We start from the raw sequence: 23,167 nt of genomic DNA, 5'->3' as shown, positions 1-23,167 counted from the left end.
TTACTCCTAATTGACTTCCTCCTGCGTTGGGCGTCCTTGAACAGGGCCAGCTGTGGGTCATCTTCATCCACGCTGTCAGGCTCACACAGCTGGGTCTCCGTGGTGACCAAGTGGGAGGGGCCTGGCTGAGGGCTCTCATCAGCAAGATCTTCAACCCCCTCAGCAAGGTCTTCAACACCCCCCTCCTCCTCCGAGTCGTCCAACCCAACTGCCGAACCCACAGGCTGACCCTGAATCACAACACAATATGCTGATATTGTAAACTGCTAAGAGAGGGCCGTAAAGCCCTGTGAAGCGGTATATAAGTCTAAGTGCTACTGCTAATACTAGTTGCTTTCTTTTTGTAGCCCCTGGAGCTAACCAAGCTAATACAAATCATTGTGTCATCCTTTGTTCATTTTAACTACTAAAAAAGGGTGTCCTTAAGGCTTAATACTTCAATTTTTACCTTCCCTAACATCAAATGCAAAGAAACAAACTCTGCCCATGTTTTCCCCCACTGACAACAATGCATTACCGCCACGCATTGTTCTATAGGTTTGAATTTTGCAAATCCAAGAGTATTATTTTGAATGAAATTGGAAAAAAAAAGACTTTTTCCACTATTGGAAAATCTCATCATTCTTGCCTCAAAAAATTCACGTAACAAGGCACATGTTATTGATGGTTCATCTTCAGAGAACCTCATTGCAATAAACGAGAGCTGTGCGACTTGCTGGACTCCTCAAATTTCCATCACACAATACAACCTGCAACATGGGCAGCTGCTTGTGATGTCCCACTCTGAGCTGTGAAGCAGGTACTGCAGTCACTAGAGGCACCAATGATATCATCCCCAGGAGCAAAGACATCTACGCAGCGCCCAAAGTTGGTTCCCAAAGTCCCCATGGAGGCAGGCTGGTCTTGGGCGTTGGTTGCTCCAACTGTAATCACCTACGATAAGAGAGTATCTTGTCAGTCCTGAGCAAGTAGCAGAAACAGGATATCAGAATCAGAGTTGGATCTATGAATAAAGAGGTTTCTCTCTATGTCTGGATCCAGCGGGGAGCTATGCTGAGGAAAGCAACGAGAAGATGTTCTTCACCAGCTCTCCTTCCTTTTGTCATTCTTCGTACTGCTCCAGTAGCTTCTCAAAGCCTTTTAGAGCATTTGTTCAAGAATGTTGAGGGAAGGAGTGTTCACAAAGATTGCTTCCTTATCCTCTTCCTCCAGCCCCAGCATAGTTTCACCAGGTATTATTCTTGCTCTATATTTAGAGGGAGGTTTGTTGGCCATTTAGCCTAAGTCTATTCAATGTAATAAATTTAAAAAATTAAAATCCTTTGCAAATGATTCTTTAGTCCATTTCTCCATTGAGAAAGACCTTCCCTCCAAATTTTCCTAGATAACTGATTTTCTGGACTGAGCCGATCAGAGGTGTTTGGTGACACAGGGAAATGTCACCTGGAAATACCAAAAATATTGTGCAATTATTATTTCATGTTTTTCTCCTCTCAAAATCTAGTTTTTCTAAAATATCTCCTAGATAATATGTCTGTAAGCATTCCTCTTTAGATGACTCATGAGAGGACTATAAAATAAAAAAGAACCAAATAAATTGGCTTAGATTAAGTCTATGTGTCCCATCTATCTCACTACTACAGTATCAGGAGCTGCTTTCCAGAAATTCCACATGTATTTGGAAAAAGCTCCTGACTGAAATTCTGCTGTCAAATATTAAGCACGGGTTCATCCGCAGGAAAAGTATGTTGACATCATGAAATTAAAATCTCTCCCCTAAAAAAACCCCATATTCCTAGTCAAATTCCCACATGAGTATTATCTAAGCCTGATCTTGCTGTCTGCCATTATAAGTAGTGATGGATGTTTTTAATTATATTGAGGTTTCAAGTATCAGACTGATTCTTCATTGTCCCGATATTAAGCTTGGAGAGCTTCACACAATACAAATATTTGTATTACACAATGGCCTATGTTTGTTTACATATTGGAGGAAAATAGGTTATTGCTGAGGAACAGTCAATAAAACTATCATACCATATTAAAAGTTCAAAAGAGACCGTGGGATCAAATAGGCTAGCTCTATTCTTTATTGTGTATCTATATAACGTTATTGCATGCATCACCAGCAAACCCACAACAGAATCACGCCATCAGGGTATTTAGACAGACCCTGGATAAGCCAGTATCTTGCTCACATCCTGGCACTCCACAAGCATGCAGGAGACCTGATCCACACCATCTAAACAGCTGAGAGGATGGCATGGGTGAAGCTTCACAATCTTCCTCAACTTCCCATACGTTAAATGTGTTGGGGCATCATTGTGACAAGTGAAAAACACTGCATTTAAGGCAGCGAGGTAACCGGCAGATCTTGATGAGCTGAACTTGAAGTAGCCGGAAGGACCACTCGGGACGACAGGCTACTTAACTAAAGGTTTATTTAGAGCAAGACAAAAACAGGATAACTTGCCCGGCTTTTATAGCCGGCAGCTGTCAGTAAGGGCCAATCAGGAACGTTCCTTTTGGCGCCGTGTCTAACCGGACCAATCCGCGCCGTCTGCTCTTGACAGTTCTTGCTTCCGCATGGCTCGGTGTTTTGACAGCCGCGAGCTGTCAGTGGCTGCGCCTGCGCCGTGCGGGGAACTTTGACAGCTGTCAAAGTTCCCGCGTGTTCTCCTGTCAGATTGTTTTTTCCCTCACCGTATAACTGGAATAACTTGTTTAACTTATATTAATGTTGTTTACAGATATAATACACCCCATACCCCTCCACTGGAGCTTTCCCTCCCCCTTGGTCGTTGGAACCTGCCCACTGGTAGTCCTTTAAGTATGTGGGGGCTCTTCTGTTCCTGTTGGAGCGTCTTGGAAGTGGGGCGATGTCTGGTTCAGGTGGCAGTAAGTTTTCTTGCCCCTCTTCCTCTTGGTTTGGTATCGGCAGTATTTCTGCGGGGGCTTGCAGCTCGTGTTGAGGTTCTGGGTTGTGCGGTGGTTGTCTTGGTCTGAGTTGATCGATATGGCGGCGTAGATTGCCGTGAGTTTGTGTGGATATTAGATAAGAAATGGGTCCTGTTTGTTTTAGCACTGTCCCTTGGACCCATTTGTTTTTGTCTGTGTATGACCGTGCCCATATCATTTGCCCCGGTTTGAGGGTGCGGTTTGGGTGGGGGTGATCGTTTTCTTCCGGGTATGTGTCAGGATGTAGTCTGTCGAGCCACGTTATGAGTCTCCTCCCCCATCTTAGTTCCACGGGTGATTTGCCCGTTGTTGTGCATGGAGTTGCGTGTTGTGACATTAGGAACTGGCTGAGTCGCCGCTGCCAGTTCCCCTTGACGAATTTTTTTAGAGCTTCTTTTGTGGAACGCACCATAATTTCAGCCATCCCGTTCGTCGATGGGTGGAACGGTGCAGACGTGACCAGCCTAATACAGTTCTTCATAGCGAACATCTGAAATTCACGAGAGGTGAATTGAGGTCCATTGTCTGAAACCATGGTGTCTGGGAGGCCATGTGTGGCGAATATTTTCCTTAGGGCCTGTATAGTGGCTCCTGACGTTGTTTTTCTAAGGGGGGTGACTTCTAACCATTTAGAATAGCTGTCCACTACTATTAGGAAACTCTGTCCCTGGATAGGTCCTGCGAAATCTAAATGTATGCGTGACCATGGGTTTTTTGTAGTTTCCCATTTGTGAATTGGTGCTTGGGGTGGCTCGCTTCGTGTTGCTTGACAGGTGTAGCACCCTCCTACATATTTTTCTATCTCTTTATCTATGCCAGGCCACCAGACATAACTTCTGGCCATAGCTTTCATCTTGACAATGCCTGGATGTCCTTCGTGTAAGATGTCTAATGTTTGATTTATGTTCCTATTAGGTATTATGACTCGATTTCCCCATAGAAGGCATCCCATGTGTGAAGATATTTCATTTCTCCTGTTATAGAATGGCTGGAATTGGGGGTGTGGGTTTTGTGCTGGCCAACCTGTTGTTGCCCACCTGAGGATTCTGCTGAGTATTTTGTCTTTAGCTGAGTTGTTAGCTATAATCTTTGCAGAGAGGGGGCAGTCTGGAAGTTGAGAGATTGCTAGAATCAGTCCAGCTGGGGCTGGGTCTGGGTCCTTGCTTTGAATTGGCAGTCTGCTGAGGCAGTCTGCGTGTCCTAATTCCTTCCCTGGTTTATGTATTAATTGATAAGAATAGGCAGATAAGAAGGTGGACCACCGTAGTATTCTCGGTGAGAGAATCTGTGGTGTTGTTTTATTCCACGTGAATATTCCTAATAGGGGTTTGTGATCTGTGAATATGGTAAAGGGTCTCCCATAGAGGTAGTCATGGAATTTTTTAACCCCTGCGACTATTGCTAGGGCTTCTCTGTCTATTTGTGCGTAATTCTTTTCTGCTTTTGACAGAGTGCGTGAATAAAAGGCTATGGGTCTTTGGGTGCCGTCCTTGTATAGATGACTTAACACTGCCCCAATCCCATAGGGAGATGCATCGCAAGCGATGCATATTGGTGTGTCTTCTCGGAAAAGGGTGATCGTTGAACTGTTACAAATAATCTTTTTTAATGATTGGAAGCTATTTTCATGTGTTTTGGTCCAGGACCAGGCAGTTCCCTTGTCTAGGAGCCTATGCAGAGGCTCCGCTATGGTGGCTTTGTGGGGAAGGAAAGCGTGATAAAAGTTTAATAATCCTAAAAAGGCTTGGAGTTCTTGTTTATTCTTTGGGCTAGGCGCTGTTTGAATAGCCCTTAGTTTTTCTGTGGTGGGGTGGATGCCTTGGCCGTCTATTTTGTACCCTAGGAATTCTGTGGATGTGACTCCGATGGAGCACTTTTCCCGTTTAAGTTTGAGACCGGCTTCTCTGAGCCGGCTCAGCACAGCTGACAGTCTGTCAGCTAAGTTTGCTTCGTTTTCTCCGGCGATGAGAACATCGTCGAAATAGGGGCAGACCCCGGGTATTCCCTTCAGGGTTTTCTCCATGATACCCTGGAAGATACCCGGGGCTGCCGATATGCCGAATTGGAGCCTTTTCACTTTAAAGGCACCGCGGTGCGTGACAATTGTTTGGGCTTCCGCGGTGTCATTTGTGACAGGCAGTTGCAAATACGCCTGCGTCAGATCAAGTTTTGCAAAAATGGCGCCGGAGCGGATGGAAGCAAATACGTCCCTTACCGCTGGCACCGGGTAAGCATGGGGGCTGAGAGCTAGGTTGAGGGTCGCCTTATAGTCCGCGCATAATCTTATTTCACCGTTAGGTTTAACTGGGGTGACTATTGGGGTCTCCCAGCTTCCCCCTTCCGTAGGTTCTAGCACCCCAAGACCTACGAGGCGTTCTAGTTCATTTTCTATTTTTTCTTTAAGGGCAAATGGTACTCTCCTAGCTCTTATCTTTATGGGTTGGATTGCTGGGTTTAATTGTAAAGAGATGGGGGGACCGGTGTATTTCCCTAACGTGCCATCGAAGACGTCTGCATACTTGTTGCAAACGGCTTCGAGGCTAGAGGACTGGACTGTATTTACCCCAGTAATGGCGATCCCTAGAGGCCCGAACCAGTTCAGCCCTATCAGGTTGGTGCGGTTCCCTGGCGTCACTAGAACTTCTAGGGGCCCCTTGAATTTTTTGTACTCTACAGCAACCCTAGCCCTTCCTTCCAGAGGAATGGGGGTTTTTTGGAAATCTGCTAGGTGGACCTGAGTTTGCCTCAGAGGAATTTTTCCCTTGCTTTGTTGGCAGATCTCCTGATACGTTTTGAATGAAATTAAGGAGACTGCTGACCCGGAGTCCACCTCCATGGGGCAGGGGACTCCCTGAATTTTTACCCTGATCCTCACCTTTGAGCTTAGGCTGTGTACCTTATCAATTGTTTCTACTAGGGCCCCTGGCGTTTTTTCTATGTTGGCCCGGGTAGCTGGCCTACCTGGGGAATTGGCCTCCAGATCGTTCACGTTGTCGCGGCCCCGGCTTCGGCACACCGGTTTGATGTGGCCGGTCTTTCCACAATTGTGGCACTTAGCGTTTCTGAACCGGCAGCTTCCACGGGCATGATTTCCCTCGCAGCTGGCGCAGGCGGCCCGTTGCTCGTAACGTGGTGGTGGTGGTGGAGGGGGGTTCCTGGTTCTTCGGCGATCCGATGTGTCGCTTCTTCTCTGTTGTCTGCGTTCCATCCTGCGCTGAAGGGCTTCCCCGTCCGTGAAGTCCACCGATTCGTCGCTGTCACTGAGAGTTGCGCTCTCTTGGTATACGGTCGCTGGGCTCTCTGGGGTCGTGGTGGTCGATTTCTTCTTGTGGTTATACTCGTAGGCCATAATTTCTCGGGTCAATTCTGCTAGATTCATGTCGGGTTTAGATGTCAGTTTCTTCTGAAGCCGCTCGTCCCTTAACCCGATCACCACCTGGTCTCTGATGCGGTCTTCCAGGTCAGGGAAGCAGCAGTTCCACGCGGCGTGCCTGACCCCTGCGATGAAGTCATTCGCGGGTTCGTCTGGTCGTTGTTTCTTCTGGGCGAATTGTACCCGCCAGTACAGTTCTGAGCGTGCCGGCATATAATGCTTGTTAAGCCGGTCTACCAGGTCCACGTAGGAGACTTCGGTGATGGGTACCGGGCTAAACAGCCCGACGGCAGCGTCGTACACCGGGGGTCCGCTGATGTATAGGAGAGCGGCGGCTTTTGCTCTGTCGTCGGTGATTTTGCTGACAAGGAGAAATCCTTCGACTTGTCCCAGGTGTGATTGCCACCTCTCGGGATGGCGGGTATCGAATTCCCTCACACGCCCGAAGTTTGCCATGTCGTCCGGTCCTAGGTCTCGCTCTGTTAGAAGTTAAAACTTCCAGTGACAGCTCTGGCCGGGAACTCTCTTCCTCGGCCGTGACTTCAGCTCAGGAGCGATCCCACCTTCGTCGCCAGTGAAGTAGCCAGAAGGACCACTCGGGACGACAGGCTACTTAACTAAAGGTTTATTTAGAGCAAGACAAAAACAGGATAACTTGCCCGGCTTTTATAGCTGGCAGCTGTCAGTAAGGGCCAATCAGGAACGTTCCTTTTGGCGCCGTGTCTAACCGGACCAATCCGCGCCGTCTGCTCTTGACAGTTCTTGCTTCCGCATGGCTCGGTGTTTTGACAGCCGCGAGCTGTCAGTGGCTGCGCCTGCGCCGTGCGGGGAACTTTGACAGCTGTCAAAGTTCCCGCGTGTTCTCCTGTCAGATTGTTTTTTCCCTCACCGTATAACTGGAATAACTTGTTTAACTTATATTAATGTTGTTTACAGATATAATACAGAACTGGAGCCTTATTAGGGCAGAGGTGGGCAACTATGGCAACTGTATGACCTGTGGATTTCCAACTCCCAGAATGGAATTCTGGGAGTTGAAGTCCACAGTTGTAAAGTTGCTCACCCCTGTGTTAGAGGGATTACAAACCATTTCTGGACCATTTTTTCCTGGGTTTTGGGCTGAAAGGAAGACATTGTCTACTTACCTCTGGTTCTGACGCTGGAGAGTATAGACAAGCATCATCTTTGTAGTTGCCTGCTGCAGCTATCATGATCACTCCCATCTGCACCATCCGACGAGAGGCGGCATTCAGGATCCGGCTATAGGTTCCAGCCAAGGGGAGCAAAACAACCAGGGGACTATAGGGCTGGACAGCCAGGGTCTTTGCAATGAATTCCAACCCTATAGGGCAAAGGATAAAGGGCAAAGGATTAGCGCCGTTGCATTTCTTTTACCCAGTGCAAACTCTAAATTTTAAAGACACAAACAGGAAGAACATTCTTTTTTAAAAAAGTGTTTTTCCCTGCGAGAAAGGACTGAGGTGCAAGGGAAAAACAGACAGCTGTCAAAGAAACCGTGTAAATCTGAAAAATAATGCATTTTTCCAGTTTTAAAATTGATAAAAAATAAATTAAACTCTTTGTATCTCAAACCCTAACCAGATATATGTGTGCCTTTATGAAAAGATAAATTTAATTTTGGAAATTCTGGACTCAGTTCTGTTCAGAATTTAACAATTCTAATATTAGCCAAAAGTATTTTCCGCTTTTTCCTTCTCTGACCTTTAACCACAATGCCCAACAAAGAATTTTGAACTCCAAATCTTGCAACTATTTTAAAACCGTGCTTGATTCAACAAAGGTATTAAAGGCATTAACCCTTTCTAACTGAAGATGATCCCTAGTGACCACATGGATAAATGCATGCAGTTTTTAGAGGGACACAATACAGAGGTAAATTGCATTGCTTTCTTTTGGGGTCTTTTTCCAAATACTGTCAAATTATTTATTATCTCTGCAATAAATACACAAAGTCCTTCACATAATATCTTGGCCTGTAATTCCACCTCTTAAGAGAATGCAGTAGTGGCCCCTCTGGATAACCGTAGGGGTTTTGTTTTTTCCTAATATGTATAAGCCAGAGCTATAAGCTACGATGTGGATTGAGGACATGTCAACCTAATTCTGAATCAAACCTGATTCTTCTGAATGTGCTACTGTTTGCAATTCAGGAAAAGTATATATAAAACATTTATATTAAGCCAATATTCAGACAAAACGGATATTAAGAAAAAGAGTATATAGAAACGTATAATGCAACATTGTCTTCAGAAATACATAGCAAATAAAATTGAGAGAAATGCTCACAGCAACCTACAACAATCTGCAAATCCATATAAAAATGAGAGAATGAATTTTAATTTTAGAAATGATTGAACCCACATTTGCCACTACTCACCAATCAGCGTGCCGCTTACGGTGCCTTTCCCTTGGCAGTTCAGCACCCGCAGACTACGGACATTGGCACCTTTCGCAACTCCAGCATCCCTTCCATTCACCACACCTGCCATGTGGGTCCCGTGGCTGTCACACTTACTGGCCTTCCATGAAGCAGAAAAACAAAGTTTTTCACTTCTTGCAAGCCCAAACACATGTAGTGTAATAATAAGATGTGCACATCAAATAGCGCTCAAGGCAACATACAAAATAAAAAGTAAACTAGAGCTTTAATTATAGGTAGTAATGAAAAAGACTCATCAGTCGGGCATTCTCACCCAATGTGTCAGTCACCAAGAGGAACAAGCACCTCTGCATTCTCAATGGAGAAAGAGATGGCAAATAACAGAAGATTTCAAAGTCTTGGACAGCTATAGTCAACTCTACCCATCACCCATTTCCCAAATGATTCATTTTTACCAGCATATTCTAATGAAGAAATAAAACTCATCATAGACGTATTTAGATGCCCTGGATCCAGGGAGGCACCATCATAAGTACTTGATCTTGATCTTTCTAGGAAGTGCTCCAAAGAGCTACAAATTATGTTTCTTATTGCTGATTGGATTTTAACTCTATAAATATAAAAGCAGAACCTAGCCAAACTTTATGAACCAGATGTTCCAGAACGTGATGAAATATAGTGAGGAGGGATCTCCACAACCGAGAGGGGCATTCCAGAGAAGTAAGAGGCAACTCAGTCCAGATGTTATGTGTGAGAGAAAGAGGATGAAGACAGCCCTTCCCTAATAGTTCACAGAGTATACTGTATATGCAGATAGTAGAGTCGTCAGTCTGGCAAGGGTTTGTCTATAGCTGTGAAACAATAAAGAATTCAGCCTGGAATGTGTTATTCTTGGTTTTGGGCCTGACACAGGTGTACTGAAATTACCATTCCCGGAATTTCTTCCCACCAGAAAGAAGAATATCTACCTGGCGGTGAAAGCGAGTGCCGTCCTCTTCAGGGACATTCTCAAACTCAGTCACAAATATTTTGCCTTCTATTTCCCGATGGGTGCTCTGGATACCAGTATCTAACAGATAAACCTCAACCAGTTCACCACCATCTATAGGGAGAATCAATGATACCAGAAGGATACTTACTGCAACAGTTAAATGCATTTCTTATTTTAATTTGTTTGTCAATATTAATCCAATTATTCAGCCAAATATTACAACAATGCAAGGGTGGTGTTAATTTTAATTTCTCTTGTGCCTTAACAATGGAAGGAAATGAGTTAAATATTGTGATTCTATGTCAGAAAGTCAGACTTAAAAATCTGGATACTAGAAGGTGAACTGTGGACTGCAGTCAATATATGGACATAGTAATTGCAACACAGTTTGTCATTCTGAAGTGTTTTTTAAAAAAACAAATAGCTGGAAATGAGGAGTTGTGGCTGAGGCTACACCTTGTATTATTTTGACTCTGTCTCCAACATGGCAATTGGTATAAAGTCCCCATTGACATCAAAACGAGCTTGTCTCCAACCATCAATATTAGGAACAGGAAAGGAAAATGCAATTCTAATAAAAACTATAGCAATCGTAACAGATCAGTCTTCCTGATTTCTTCACAAAATATATTCCCAATCCAACCCAGCCCAACCTCCAAAAGCTCTTTTTAGATATCCAAAATAAGAGTCGGAAGGTCTCCAGTCTCATTTAGGTGCTACTCTGCTTAGGCTTAAATACTCTCGCTCCAAATAAGGGTTTTGTTTAGTTTTTCTAAGTATTTCTTAAATATATATCCTGAAAGAGACTAAAATGGATCAATGATTTTGAACTGGGAGAGCATCAGAAGTTTCCCCTAAACAGAAACACCTGCCTCCTCTCTTGTGCCTCCTATTGTCCATTCACTCTCGTAGAAACGAGAGGATTACTGTTTTTCTGTAATCCCTAATGAAGAATAGACTCAACTTGATCCATATTCTACGGCAGAATTTGAATTTGCATCCCATTTTTAAAATTCTTGTTGAAATACATGTCTATTGGTCTTGACAGAGGGTCCCTGCTTGCTTCTGGGAAAAATGTGGAAAAGATGAAAGGGATAGCTTACTGGGGGGATTATACTCATTCAGCGTGTCCTGTTTTGGGACAATCCGGCCAAGATTCCAAGGAATGCTTTGAGCAAACACGTAAGAGTCCTCTTCTATGTAATCCACATGTGGGAGTTTCAAAGCCTGCACAAAAGAACCAGAAGAAAGTATTGCAGCACAAGCAACAGGACTATCGTATTCTTTTGGGGAAAAATTGCATAAATGTTGCGAAAAAAGCATCTTATACTTGCTTCTGTTTTACCACACTACAAAACAACTTGTTCCAGGTTGACTCTATAGACAGCCATTGCAAATGCAGTACCAGTAAATGGCAGGTAATTCTGCTATACGTTTTGCAAAGCATGTTTCAGCCCAAGATATAAAGCTGTTGGCATTACAAGAACCACACAAGAATGTAAAAGATGAATCTGAGAACTGAGCCTTCATTCACCTAATCCATGATGGCTCAGGAATTCTGAAAGCTGAAGTCCACAGGTCTTATATACCCACCCCTGATCCAATCTATATAATATAACATACAACTATCAATATGCTTTATGTTCTATACTCTATACTGGTGATTCACAATGTGGGTCATATGTTCTCCCCCCCCCACCCGTTTTACACACATACACACACACACTCAGATACATATGCAGACAGACATCTGGCCGCGAACATAGTGCATCGTAAGACAAGAACATTTTCAATGTTCTGTCTTTAGAATGCAAAAGCAAAAAATGTAAAGATTGAGGATAGAATGCTAAATTGAGTAGAATGGCTAGCTAGAACAACACAGAGCAAATGAAAATATCCCCAGTAATTCCTGGGAATAAAAAAAAGCAAACAACACAAAATTCTTTATATTATAGAAAAATCTTTATTCTGAAGTACTTTTTCTATAGACAAATTGTTTTTGAGGGGAGTTGTCCAGGTTCTCATCCAGTTTTACAAATAATCTCCCCAAAGGGATCCACAACACTCTCTGAGGGTCACTTCAGTGGTGGGATTCAGCCGGTTAGCACCACTTCGGCAGAACCAGTAGCTAATTTTTTGTTGCCCAGGCCCAGAATGCACTTCCAGAAGTGGCATCCACACAGAGAACCGGTTGTTCACATATTTGAATCCCACCACTGGGTCACTTCAATATTATTTTATTGATTGTTTTAAAATTATTGGCCACACATCTCCAATGGTCTTCCTGCCTAATCTTAACTTTCAACACCCCTTTTCCATCTTTTCCGCATTGAATTAAATGCTTCGAAGGTGTTAAAAATCTAATGAAATGAGAAAAAGTCTGCTTCAAATGATGGGAGTTGTAATCCAGAAGGTTAAGGTTTTTGGCTCTATACCGTTGCCTCCACCTGGAGAAAGTTGCTCTGCAGAGATTTCATCCAAGAGTAGAAAGTCTCAGCAAAGGTTGACTTCCCCAGTGAATCATTTATTTCCCTTAAAAAAATTTTCCCAAGAAAGTGCCTCCGAGTGGGGTAGATTCCAATTCTCAAAATTCCCAACCAACCAGACCATTTGCACACCAGGATAGGGAAGGCCATCCTCAAATGTGGTGCCTGGGCGCATCCACTTCCGGCCACTGTGCTGTTGCACAAGTGTTCTACCACGTTTTGTGTACAAAGCAACCTGATATCCATTTGGCATCCGGGAACCATTAACCAAACACTCCTCCTTACCCTGCTGGGTCTTGCAACATTAGCTGAAACTTTTGAAATGTTTGCACAGCATCGGCAATGGCTTAAAAAGCTCCCTGATTTTCAAACTGTAAACAAAACAGCAAAGCTCTTGCAGAATGCCTCCCCTACCCATTAAATGGGAACAGGAGAGATTCACAACTGAGACTGTGAAGTAGCTACAGAGGATATGGATGCCAGCAGGAATTATGTGGCCTGAGTGGAACTATGTCTATTACTGGGCAAGCAAATCACTCCTAAAAACAAGCCCTCTCAACAAAGCTGGGTACAGCCTCATGATAAAAGCATACTTTATACCAGGGGTGTCAAACTCAATTTCATTGAGGGCCGCATAAGCATTGCGGTTGCCCTCAGGGGGCTGGGTGGGCGTGGCCTGCTGGGTGGGTGTGGCCAAAGTGCATATGGCCTACTGGGTGGGCGTGGCCAGCTCTACATCGTTCGCCTTAAGGGTGCCTATGGGGGCCTGGGTAGGAGTGGGACAGATCTGAGGGTCTCTGGCAGAAGGAGGGTCTCTGGGCCAGGGCCAAGGCAGTGGGGGCCATTCCCTCACTGTTTCCAGGATGGCTTCGCGGGCCACATGAAACCACTTCATGGGCCGGATCTGGCCCCCGGGCCTTGTGTTTGACATGTCTGCTTTATACGTACACTGCCATTTTTGCAAACATGGCTGAAGCCACAAAGATATGGTAACTATTGACATCTGTTCTCTATCCATCACGGGTCTGTGAACGTTCAGAAAATCAGAGGCATATCATTATAAAAACAATTTACCAAAGCATAGAGGTGTACAAGGTGAAAAATGCCTACTTTTCTATAGAAAAAGCCCTTTCTAAAAATGCAAAGGAAATAATCAAAAATCAATTACTAATATAACAAACAACAACAAAGGGTACTATAAAGACTAGACTCTATGCCATTCAAAATGGCAAGATCCAAATTTGTAGCTAATTTTCTCAGTGAACTATCTCTGTAAAGTATGTGTTTACATGCCCTGCATGTGATGGTAGATAAGAATAATCTCACACAGTCTGAGAATTCTAAAATTAGTATGTCAACAATTCCAATGTCCAGAATGTGCTTTGGTTCTTAAGGCAAAGTAAGTATGAATTACTGCCTTATCATAGCTTAAGCAATTTGCCAAAATACAGGTCACTTCCAAGTAAAATTTTAAGTCATTTGGAATGCCATATTCAGTAGCTGCAATATGTTCATTTTTTTGCTGAATAAAATAAAGGTTTTTTTGTCACTCCTGAAAAAATCCAGAAAAGCAAGTGGCAACATCTGGCCAACTTTTACTAACCTATGGTGAGTACCTGAATGGGAGACAACTAAGAAATCCCATAATTGGGAAAAACACAACTATTATTGCTAAGAAAATGATGTGGGCCCCTCTGAATAATCACCAGAAGTCGCTTCAAAAGAATCTGTAGTTAAGATTAGCACAGACTGACTTTTTTCATTGATGAGGAAGGATTAAATATAAATCAAGCCTCCGTTTATGACATGCTTCATTACAGTGATGCTTTTCATTAGTACTCAACATTATCTCTAGCCAGCAATCATGAGCGAGGACACACAAACATACACGCACACCCACAAACAGATATGGAAGTCTTCTGTAAATATGGTAAAATTAATTCTTTGCAATGAAGACTTGTACTAGATTGCCCCAAATGATGAAGAAATTCTACTGCTATTGACAGTTGTGTTAATAACTGGGAAGACGTACCATAGTTGAGAACAGGGGTGTCCATAATGTATGGTCAAAAAAGTCAAGATGGCTACCATGGTAATTTGATCAAAGCTTTGCCCATAATATCCCCGTAGTCCTTAACTGAAATTGAACCCATAATTAGTCATAAGTCATGCCAGTCATTAAGTGACTCATAACATGACTGACCCGATTTGATGACATTTTTGTGAGTCATTAGTGAACACGGCAGTCATAAAGCAAACACTGCTATCACAAAGCAAAGCTATTGTCCGGAATGAACTTTTTGGCCAGAAACTGGAAGTAAACACCACTTTCTGGCAAATAAATTATAAATCAGTCATGTGACCATGGGACACTACACAGCTGTGATTTACAATGTTTTTTTTACTGCAAACAGCAGCACTGGGTTGATTACCCAGTGCTGAAAATGCGATCACGTGAGTGTAAGGGGCAGACTTCCATTGGAATTTCAAGTATGGCTCGTAAGTAACATTTTTGGGGTCCATCATAACTTTAAATGGTTACTAAGTGATCAGTCATTAAGTGAGGACTACCTGAATGAACAGAAGCCATTTTTACATGCAAACTCCTAGGGTTAACTGGCAGGTTAACGTGTGGACAATCAAGTTTGAATTGAACTTACCATATGCAGCACATCACTGCTCATTTTCACAACAAAGCCCTGGATAAGCTCCTCAAAGATATGCAGGATTTTGGTCATATAGCCATGCTTGGCTGCTCTGGCTTGCAAACGCTTGACGGTTTGTAGGATTTGGGATTTAAGGGTTTCCTCCTTGAGCACCACAATATAATGTCCAGATAAGCGCCATGACTCCTGTGTTCAGACAAGAAGAAGCAGAGAATGGGTCAGAGGGCAATCAAGTTTGGATGACACACAAAAAATATGTTGATAAAATGCAGTAATCCAGTGGAATGCATTGATCTAAAAATAGCCCTCCAAATATGTTAAATTTCAAGTCCCAAATTCCCTTGGTTGGTCATTTAGCGGAAGGATTATGGAAGCTGAAGTACACGTCAGTTGTATCAGTTATATATAAAGTAAAGAGTATTTTACTCCGTTTGTGCCTGGTGCATAGTCTGGGTGGGTTTCACACCTGATTGAATGAAATGTCCTGAAAAGTCATTCTAGAAAAATTGTTTCTTTTCCAGAATTTCTATGTAATGTAATCTTACTCATCAACACTATTACACTACATATTCATTTTTATCAAAGTTTGGTAAAGAAGTCCAGGATTTCATAGCCATAAAACTGTGGTTGAATCAAAAGATACTACTCCAAATCCCACACTATCTCTAATTATGCCCTGAATATTGTATATTAACTTCTCTGCTAATTAATTTGAGGAACCTAAGGATTTCACATTGAATTCAAATAACATATTCATCAACTGCTATCCTAGTTTAACATTCCTTCTGTCTAATTATATGAGGGCAATTCGGAAATAAACCTCCATTTGGTTATCAATGACAGACACTCGCAGATACAGAACTTTTTATTATACACATTAGAAAACTACAATATTACATTACCTTTGGCCATTCAAATTGAGGCACTTGTCATAATGTCTTACAAGGTTTGAAATTCCTTCTGCAAAAAAATCTCCCACCTATGAATGAAGCCACCCTGTAAGGGCATCATGAACCCATTCGGTGTGTTTTGTGCTCCTCAGAAAAGAGTTTTGGCACCCAACGAGCACAGAACTTGCAGTATCCCAAATTTTCTGTCACTACCTTGTATAAAATAGTCTGAGAAACTTGGGGAAAGTGTAAAGAAAGTGCAGACATCATGAACAAATGGACTTCAAGGACCTTTTTGTCAATTTCCTGCACAAGTTTTATCGGGTGGTCACTTTGGTTCGTCCATCTTTAAACATGCAACACCACTGACGTATGACACCTTGACTCATTACACTTGGTCTGTAAACATTACACAGTTCACGATGAATCACAGCTGCCGAAAGTTTTTTCGCAGAAGGGAACCATATTACTGCACACACTTCACATTTGGAGGGATTTTCTATGTCAAGGTTCATATTCAATTGATCTAGTGGATGAGACAACTGCAACACAATCTTCTCCTTCCATTCCTCACTGCCCACTGAACTACTGCGCATGGCGCCATTGGACGGGCGTCGCTATCCCTGCCTATTTCTCTCACATGCTCAAACGGAGGTTTATTCCTGAATTGCCCTCGTATACTCTTTTAATTGGTTTTGTTTATAGAAATACGGCTGTTGAAAACCATGAAGAAACTGATGAGAGAGAAATCAAACAATCCTGCTTTGGCACTTGTGATGGGAGAAGAGACAAGTATTTGGCAATTTCCAAATCACTCCACCCATGTCAACTGAAAGGACAACTCTTGGGTGAGGCTGGGGTAGAGATGGGTTTTTACCCTTGACTAGACTGGCTTGACTAGACTGTAGCCATCAGTCAACACTCACTTTGTTTTTGCACAAGTGTTTTTCTATGTGGATTTGCCCATCAGCTGATAGTTGGGAAGATTTTAGATCCAGTTTAGTGCTCTTGCAAAAGAGCACTAACTCTCTATTCAAAAGGAGCATAACAGGAGTTTCATGCTATTCTAGAAGAGCTCTAAAGTCATGCTTAAAAGCAGTTCAAGCAAGAACTAAACAAAACAGCAACTGTGCCATGGAGCATCAAAGAGATAGCTCTCTCTTCCGCCTCACCTCACAGCTCCCCACCCAGCATGGTTGATTAGATTCTGTTCAAACTAATTCTAGTCTCGTAGGTAGGACTCTGCTCAAGAGACCTGGCAGATGCAGAGAGAGAGAGCCCGCCTAAAAGTAATCAGATTCTCCTACATTATATCAAGAATGGCCCTACAATCCCCATTTTTCTTTGCAATAATGTTTGACTAACCTGGCAGATTTTACACAATTTATGGTACCTTTAAGATAGTGTTGGAATAAGGAGAAAATACACCAGAATGAAGAAAAGAAAAAAAAATAGCTTGGGAATATTATGAGAATTTATATAAGCAACAAGTAGTTTCAGATGATAGGATAAAACAATTCTTGGGAAAAACAGAGATACCTAAAGTACCAGAGAAAATTAAAAAGTTACTAGAAGAGGGAATAACAATGATGGAATTAACAGAAGCAATTAAAAAACAAAAGAATGGCAAAACACCAGGACCAAATGGGCTACCAGCGGAACTATATAGACCATTGCAGGAACTGTTAGGCAATGTAATGCTGGAACTCTATAATGAACTCCTCTCTGAAGCTAAGATACCAGATTCGTGGTCAGAAGCACTCATTACCCTGATACCAAAGGAAGAAACGGAAATACAGAAAATAAAGAACTATAGACCGATTTCCTTGCTGAATGTGGACTATAAAATATTCGCATCAATCATGGCCGAAAGGCTTAAAAAGTTCCTAAACGAATTTATACATATGGATCAAAATGGGTTCCTGCCCAAAAGACAGATTAGAGACAATATGCGAATTATATTAAACACATTAGAATATTATGAAACACATCCCCAAAAACAGATGGCATTGATGTTTTTGGATGCGCAGAAAGCATTCGACAATGTGAATTGGCAATTCACAATAAGACAACTACAGATTATGGATTTTGGGGAGAAATTTATAAATGTAATTAAAGCAATTTACAATAAGCAAATAGCCAAAATAATGATTAATGGAGATATGACTGAAAAGAGTAACATTATGAAGGGAACAAGGCAGGGATGCCCTTTATCCACATTATTGTTTGTATTGACACTAGAGGTACTAAATAGAACTATAAGACAGAATAAGGATATAAAAGGTATGAAAGTTAAGAGAGAAGAATATAAGCTACAAGCTTTCGCAGATGATTTAGTATTTATCTTGGAGGAGCCACTAGACAGGACCTGTATTAATAGAACAAATAGAAAAATATGGTGAGGTAGCAGGTTTTAAGATTAATAAAGATAAAACAAAAATGTTAGTGAAAAATATTACTGAAAAACAAAAACAAAAAAAGAATTGATGGAAAAGTTAGAGATACAGATTGTAAAGAAGGTAAAATATCTGAGGATTCACCTGACAGCAAGATGTACAACAATTAAAGAAGATAACTATTACAAATTGAAAAGACAAATCGAAGTAGATTTGGACAAATGGAAAAAGGTGCAACTATCATTAATGGGCAGGATTGTAATAATCAAAATGAATATATTACCATGATTGTTGTTTTTGTTTTCAACAATACTAATAAGATTGGAAAAGAAATATTTTGAGGGGCTAAATAAAATAATTTTGAAATATATTTGGCAGGGGGGAAAGGATTAATTTAAAAATGTTGCAGGATGCAAGACTCAAAGGTGGGTTTAACTTACCTAATTGGGAATTATATTACCAGGCTGCAGTAATGTCATGGATGAGAGAATGGATTTTATTGAGGAATACTAGATTATTAACATTAGAGGGACATGATTTACAGTTGGGATGGCATGCATTCAATATGGTATGGGGAAAATAGAATACACAGCTATTTCCAGAGACATCATATCAGGAATTCTTTATTGGTGGTTTGGGAGAAAATAAAGAGGAAGCATTACTTGAGGATTCCAGCTTGGCTCTCAACGATGGAAGCGTTAATACACTCCAATATGTTTAACATGGGAAACATTATAAGATATAAAGACCTACTAACAGATACGGGGAAGCTGAAAACCAAACAACAATTAGAAGAACAAGGAATAAAGATGGATTGGTACATGAGAATGCAAATACAATCTAGATATGAAAAAGATGCTAAAATACCGTAGATGGTTTTAATTTGGGGAAAACAAAGTTAGATGAAATACGGGAACTGAAGAAAAATGGATTAAAAAAATGTATAGCTACTTATTATAAAGGAAATTAGAGGAGGAGCAAGTTAAGGAGTCAATGATAAAATGGTCAAGAAATTTTGGATATACGATTGAATTAGATAGATGGCAGCAATTGTGGGAAAGAAACTATAAATTGACAATGGCGACAGCATATAAAAAAATATGTACAAGATGTTCTACAGATGGCATATGTCTCCAGAAAGACTAGCTAAAATGTTTAAGGCCAGATCTATGAAATGTTGGAAATACCATCAAATACTAGGCTCTTTCTATCATATGTGGTGGACGTGTGCAGAAGCTAAAACCTATTAGAACATAATCAAATCATGGATAGAAAAGATGATACAACAACGTATAAAATTAAGACCAGAAATATTCCTGTTGGGTATTTTACCAGAGAAATATAGCAAAGAGAACACACATTTGATTATTCATATAACCACTGCATCTAGGATTGTGGTTGCACAAAACTGGAAGGCACTGAAAGCTCCTCCAGAAGAAGAGGTGATCAGGAAAATAACGGAATGTGCGGAAATGAATAGATTAACAATGATAATTAAAGATAAGACAGAGTCAGAGTATTATAAAATTTGGGGAAAATTTTACGAGTGGGTGAAAAAGAGAATATGCTTAAAAGACAGCTAACACTAATTTAGATGGAAGAAAAATGAGGAGATAAGGATATTATCATACCTAATATAGACACTGAAAATCTAAGGAGAGGAGCTGCTCGGACATCACTGCTGAATTGTATCGGAAGAGGAACGGGAGGGACGAAAGAGAGGAGAGAGGGAAGAGAGTAGAGGAGGAGGAAGGAAGTAGGAAGGTTGGAGGGAAAGAGGAGGAGAAGGGAGAAACGGGAGGGGACTGGTGAGGGAAAGAGGAGAGGAGAGGAAGAAGAGGGAAGTAGGAAAGAAAGGAGAAAGGGAGAAAGAATGTAGAGATGAGGGAAGAGAGAGAAGGAGGGTGGATACAGTGAAAGGGGAAATGGACGAGCAGCACCCAAACTTACGTGTATGTATTTATGTATGGCGATATACTTGTTGACTTGTTTGTGGAAGAAATGGGAAAATAAAATTGAATATATAAAAAATAAAACATAATTTAAAAAAAGGAATAAGGAGAAAATACTACTTTAGCACCCTATCGAAAAGGACAACCTAAGCCTCATGGGTCAGAGACAACATGAAGACAGGAAAAAGACACTGTCAGGCTTATTTGTGCCATTGTTTGTTGCAAAAAAGAAAAATGTCCTCCATCTCAAAGAGGAGATTAAAAAACCTGTGAATATAGAAACTTGCTTGCCTGCCCTTTTCAGTTAACATCCCTCATCCAATATTGAACTAGAACTCTAGGATCCTGTAAACATCAGGTAAATTTCTCTGGTGTCTCTTGCAGAAATTAAGCAAGTTAGCCTCCATCATTATTTTACAGTCCTTCTCTGCCTTGGCCGGTGCTACCACTGCATAGGAATCAAATGTACTGAGAATAAATACATTCCAACCAAACAAAGAAGGCTCAGAGATGCCTTAAAACAAATCAAGCGAGCATAACGTTGCGTAGTTGATACTTGCTCCTCTGCTCAAATGACTGTACTTCCTGGATCAAATAGCTTAACTCATACACATGAGTTCATTTTTAATTAAGGGTTGCCCAAGAATTCTTAAGAAAACACAGGGACTTGTTTCAGAAGTTTGGGGTTCTTTAAACAGGATGCTACAGGCATACACTTGTTGGAAAACAGCGAGGAATTGATAGTTTTTCTCACTCCCCAACCTTGCTCACAATTCTCCGCAAAGGTAGGTTATGGGAGTGTTAGCGCATCACATTAACTGCAAACAGCTGCCTTAGGTCACACAGTCAAAATGATTGATGTCTGGCCAATTTTCTAAAATGAAAGGTGTTTTTTTTTGTTGCACACAACATCGCATTGCAGTACTGTTGTGCTTTATTTTAAAAATCCTTCAAGGGAACTTGATTGTTTCATAAAACATAATGGCAACATAGTTAACCAGCAACTTGTTAATATGGTCATCCAACCTCTTCTTTGTCAGAATAGAACTGAATGAGGTTAAGAAGATACTGTAAATCACTGATGAGTCACCAGTTATTTGTTGTTAGCTGCGAAGTCGTGTCCGACTCATCGCGACCCTATGGACAACATTCCTCCAGGCCTTCCTGTCTTCCACCATCTTCTGGAGTCCATTTAAGCTCACGCCTACTGCTTCAGTGACTCCATCCAGCCACCTCATTCTCTGTCGTCCCCTTCTTCTATTGCCCTCGATCTTTCCCAGCATTAGGCTCTTCTCCAGTGAATCCTTCTTTCTCATTAGGTGGCCAAAGTATTTGAGTTTTAGCTTCAAGATCTGGCCTTCTAAAGAGCAGTCAGGATTGATCTCCTCTAGGACTGACCGGTTTGATCGCCTTGCAGTCCAAGGGACTCGCAGGAGTCTTCTCCAGCACCACAGTTCAAAGGCCTCAATTCTTTGGCGCTCAGCCTTTCTTATGGTCCAACTTTCACTGCCATACATTGCAACTGGGAAGACCATAGCCTTGACTATACGCACTTTTGTCGACAGGGTGATGTCTCTGCTTTTTAGTGTGCTGTCTAGATTTGCCATGGCTTTCCTTCCCAGGAGCAAGCGTCTTTTAATTTCTTGGCTACAGTCCCCATCTGCAGTGATCTTGGAGCCCAGGAAAACAAAATCTGTCACTACCTCCATTTCTTCCCCATCTATTTGCCAGGAATTGAGAGGGCCAGATGCCATGATCTTGGTTTTCTTAATGTTAAGTTTCAACCCAACTTTTGCACTCTCCTTCTTCACCCGCAACAAGAGGCTCTTTAGTTTTTCTTCACTTTCTGCCATTAGAGTGGTATCATCTGCATATCTTAGGTTGTTGATATTTCTTCCAGCAATCTTAATTCCAACTTTTGATTCATCTAGCCCTGCCTTTCTCATGATGTGCTCTGCATATAAGTTAAATAGGCAGGGCGACAGTATACAGCCTTGCCGGACTCCTTTCCCAATTTTGAACCAATCAGTGGTTCCGTGTCCAGTTCTCACTGTTGCTTCTTGACCCGCATATAGGTTTCTCAAGAGACAAATAAGATGGTCTGGTACTCCCATCTCTTTAAGAACTTGCCACAGTTTGTTATGATCCACACAATCAAAGGCTTTAGCATAGTCAATGAAGCAGAAGTAGATGTTTTTCTGGAACTCCCTAGCTTTCTCCATGATCCAGCGTATGTTGGCAATTTGATCTCTAGTTCCTCTGCCTCTTCGAAATCCTGCCTGTACTTCTGGTAGTTCTCGATCCACATACTGCTGAAGTCTAGCTTGTAGGATTTTAAGCATGACTTTACTAGCATGAGAAATGAGTGCAATGGTGCGATAGTTTGAACATTCTTTGGCACTGCCTTTCTTTGGAATTGGAATGTAAACTGATCTTTTCCAATCCTGTGGCCACTGTTGAGTTTTCCAAATTTGCTGGCAAATTGAGTGTAGCACTTTTACTGCACTGTCTTTTAAGATTTTGAATAGCTCAGCTGGAATACTGTCACCTCCACTAGCTTTGTTGTTGCTCAGCTTTTCTAAGGCCCACTTCACTTCACATTCTAGGATGTCTGGCTCGAGGTCAGTGACCACCTCATTGTGATTATCAGGGACGTTAAGCTCATTCTTGTATAGTTCTTCTGTGTAATTTTGCCACCTCTTCTTAATCTCTTCTGCCTCTGTTAGGTCCCTGCCATTTTGGTCCTTTATCATGCCCATTTTTGCATGGAATGTTCCCTTCATCTCTTCAATTTTCTTGAAAAGATCTCTGGTCCTCCCTATTCTATTGTTTTCTTCTATTTCTTTGCACTGTTCATTTAAGAAGGCATTCTTATCTCTTCTAGCTATTCTCTGGAATTCTGCATTCAATTGGGCATATCTATGTTTTTCTCCCTTGCCTTTCGCTTTCCTCCTTTCCTCAGCTATTTGCAAAGCTTCCTTAGACAGCCATTTTGCTTTCTTGCATTTCTTTTTCTTTGGGATGGTTTTGGTTGCTACCTGTTGTACAATGTCG

At 41.8% G+C, this 23,167-nt stretch overlaps 1 protein-coding gene across 1 annotated transcript in view; it reads right to left on the bottom strand.

Moving 5' to 3' along the window:
* The window catches only part of PCSK9 (proprotein convertase subtilisin/kexin type 9), a 43,032-nt gene that overhangs the window by 14,143 nt on the left and 5,722 nt on the right, over positions 1-23,167 (bottom strand). Inside the window, exons 2-7 of the mRNA XM_083357679.1 lie at positions 14,870-15,061; positions 10,827-10,950; positions 9,701-9,834; positions 8,730-8,871; positions 7,477-7,673; positions 750-933 (exon numbers count right to left, since the gene is read on the bottom strand). Coding sequence (XP_083213805.1) covers positions 750-933; positions 7,477-7,673; positions 8,730-8,871; positions 9,701-9,834; positions 10,827-10,950; positions 14,870-15,061 — 973 coding nt within the window. The remainder of the gene's footprint in view (positions 1-749; positions 934-7,476; positions 7,674-8,729; positions 8,872-9,700; positions 9,835-10,826; positions 10,951-14,869; positions 15,062-23,167) is intronic.

Source organism: Vipera ursinii (assembly GCF_947247035.1).
Source record: "Vipera ursinii genome assembly, chromosome: 3".
Lineage (NCBI taxonomy): Eukaryota > Metazoa > Chordata > Lepidosauria > Squamata > Viperidae > Vipera > Vipera ursinii.
This window is presented reverse-complemented; position numbering and strand designations above follow the sequence as displayed.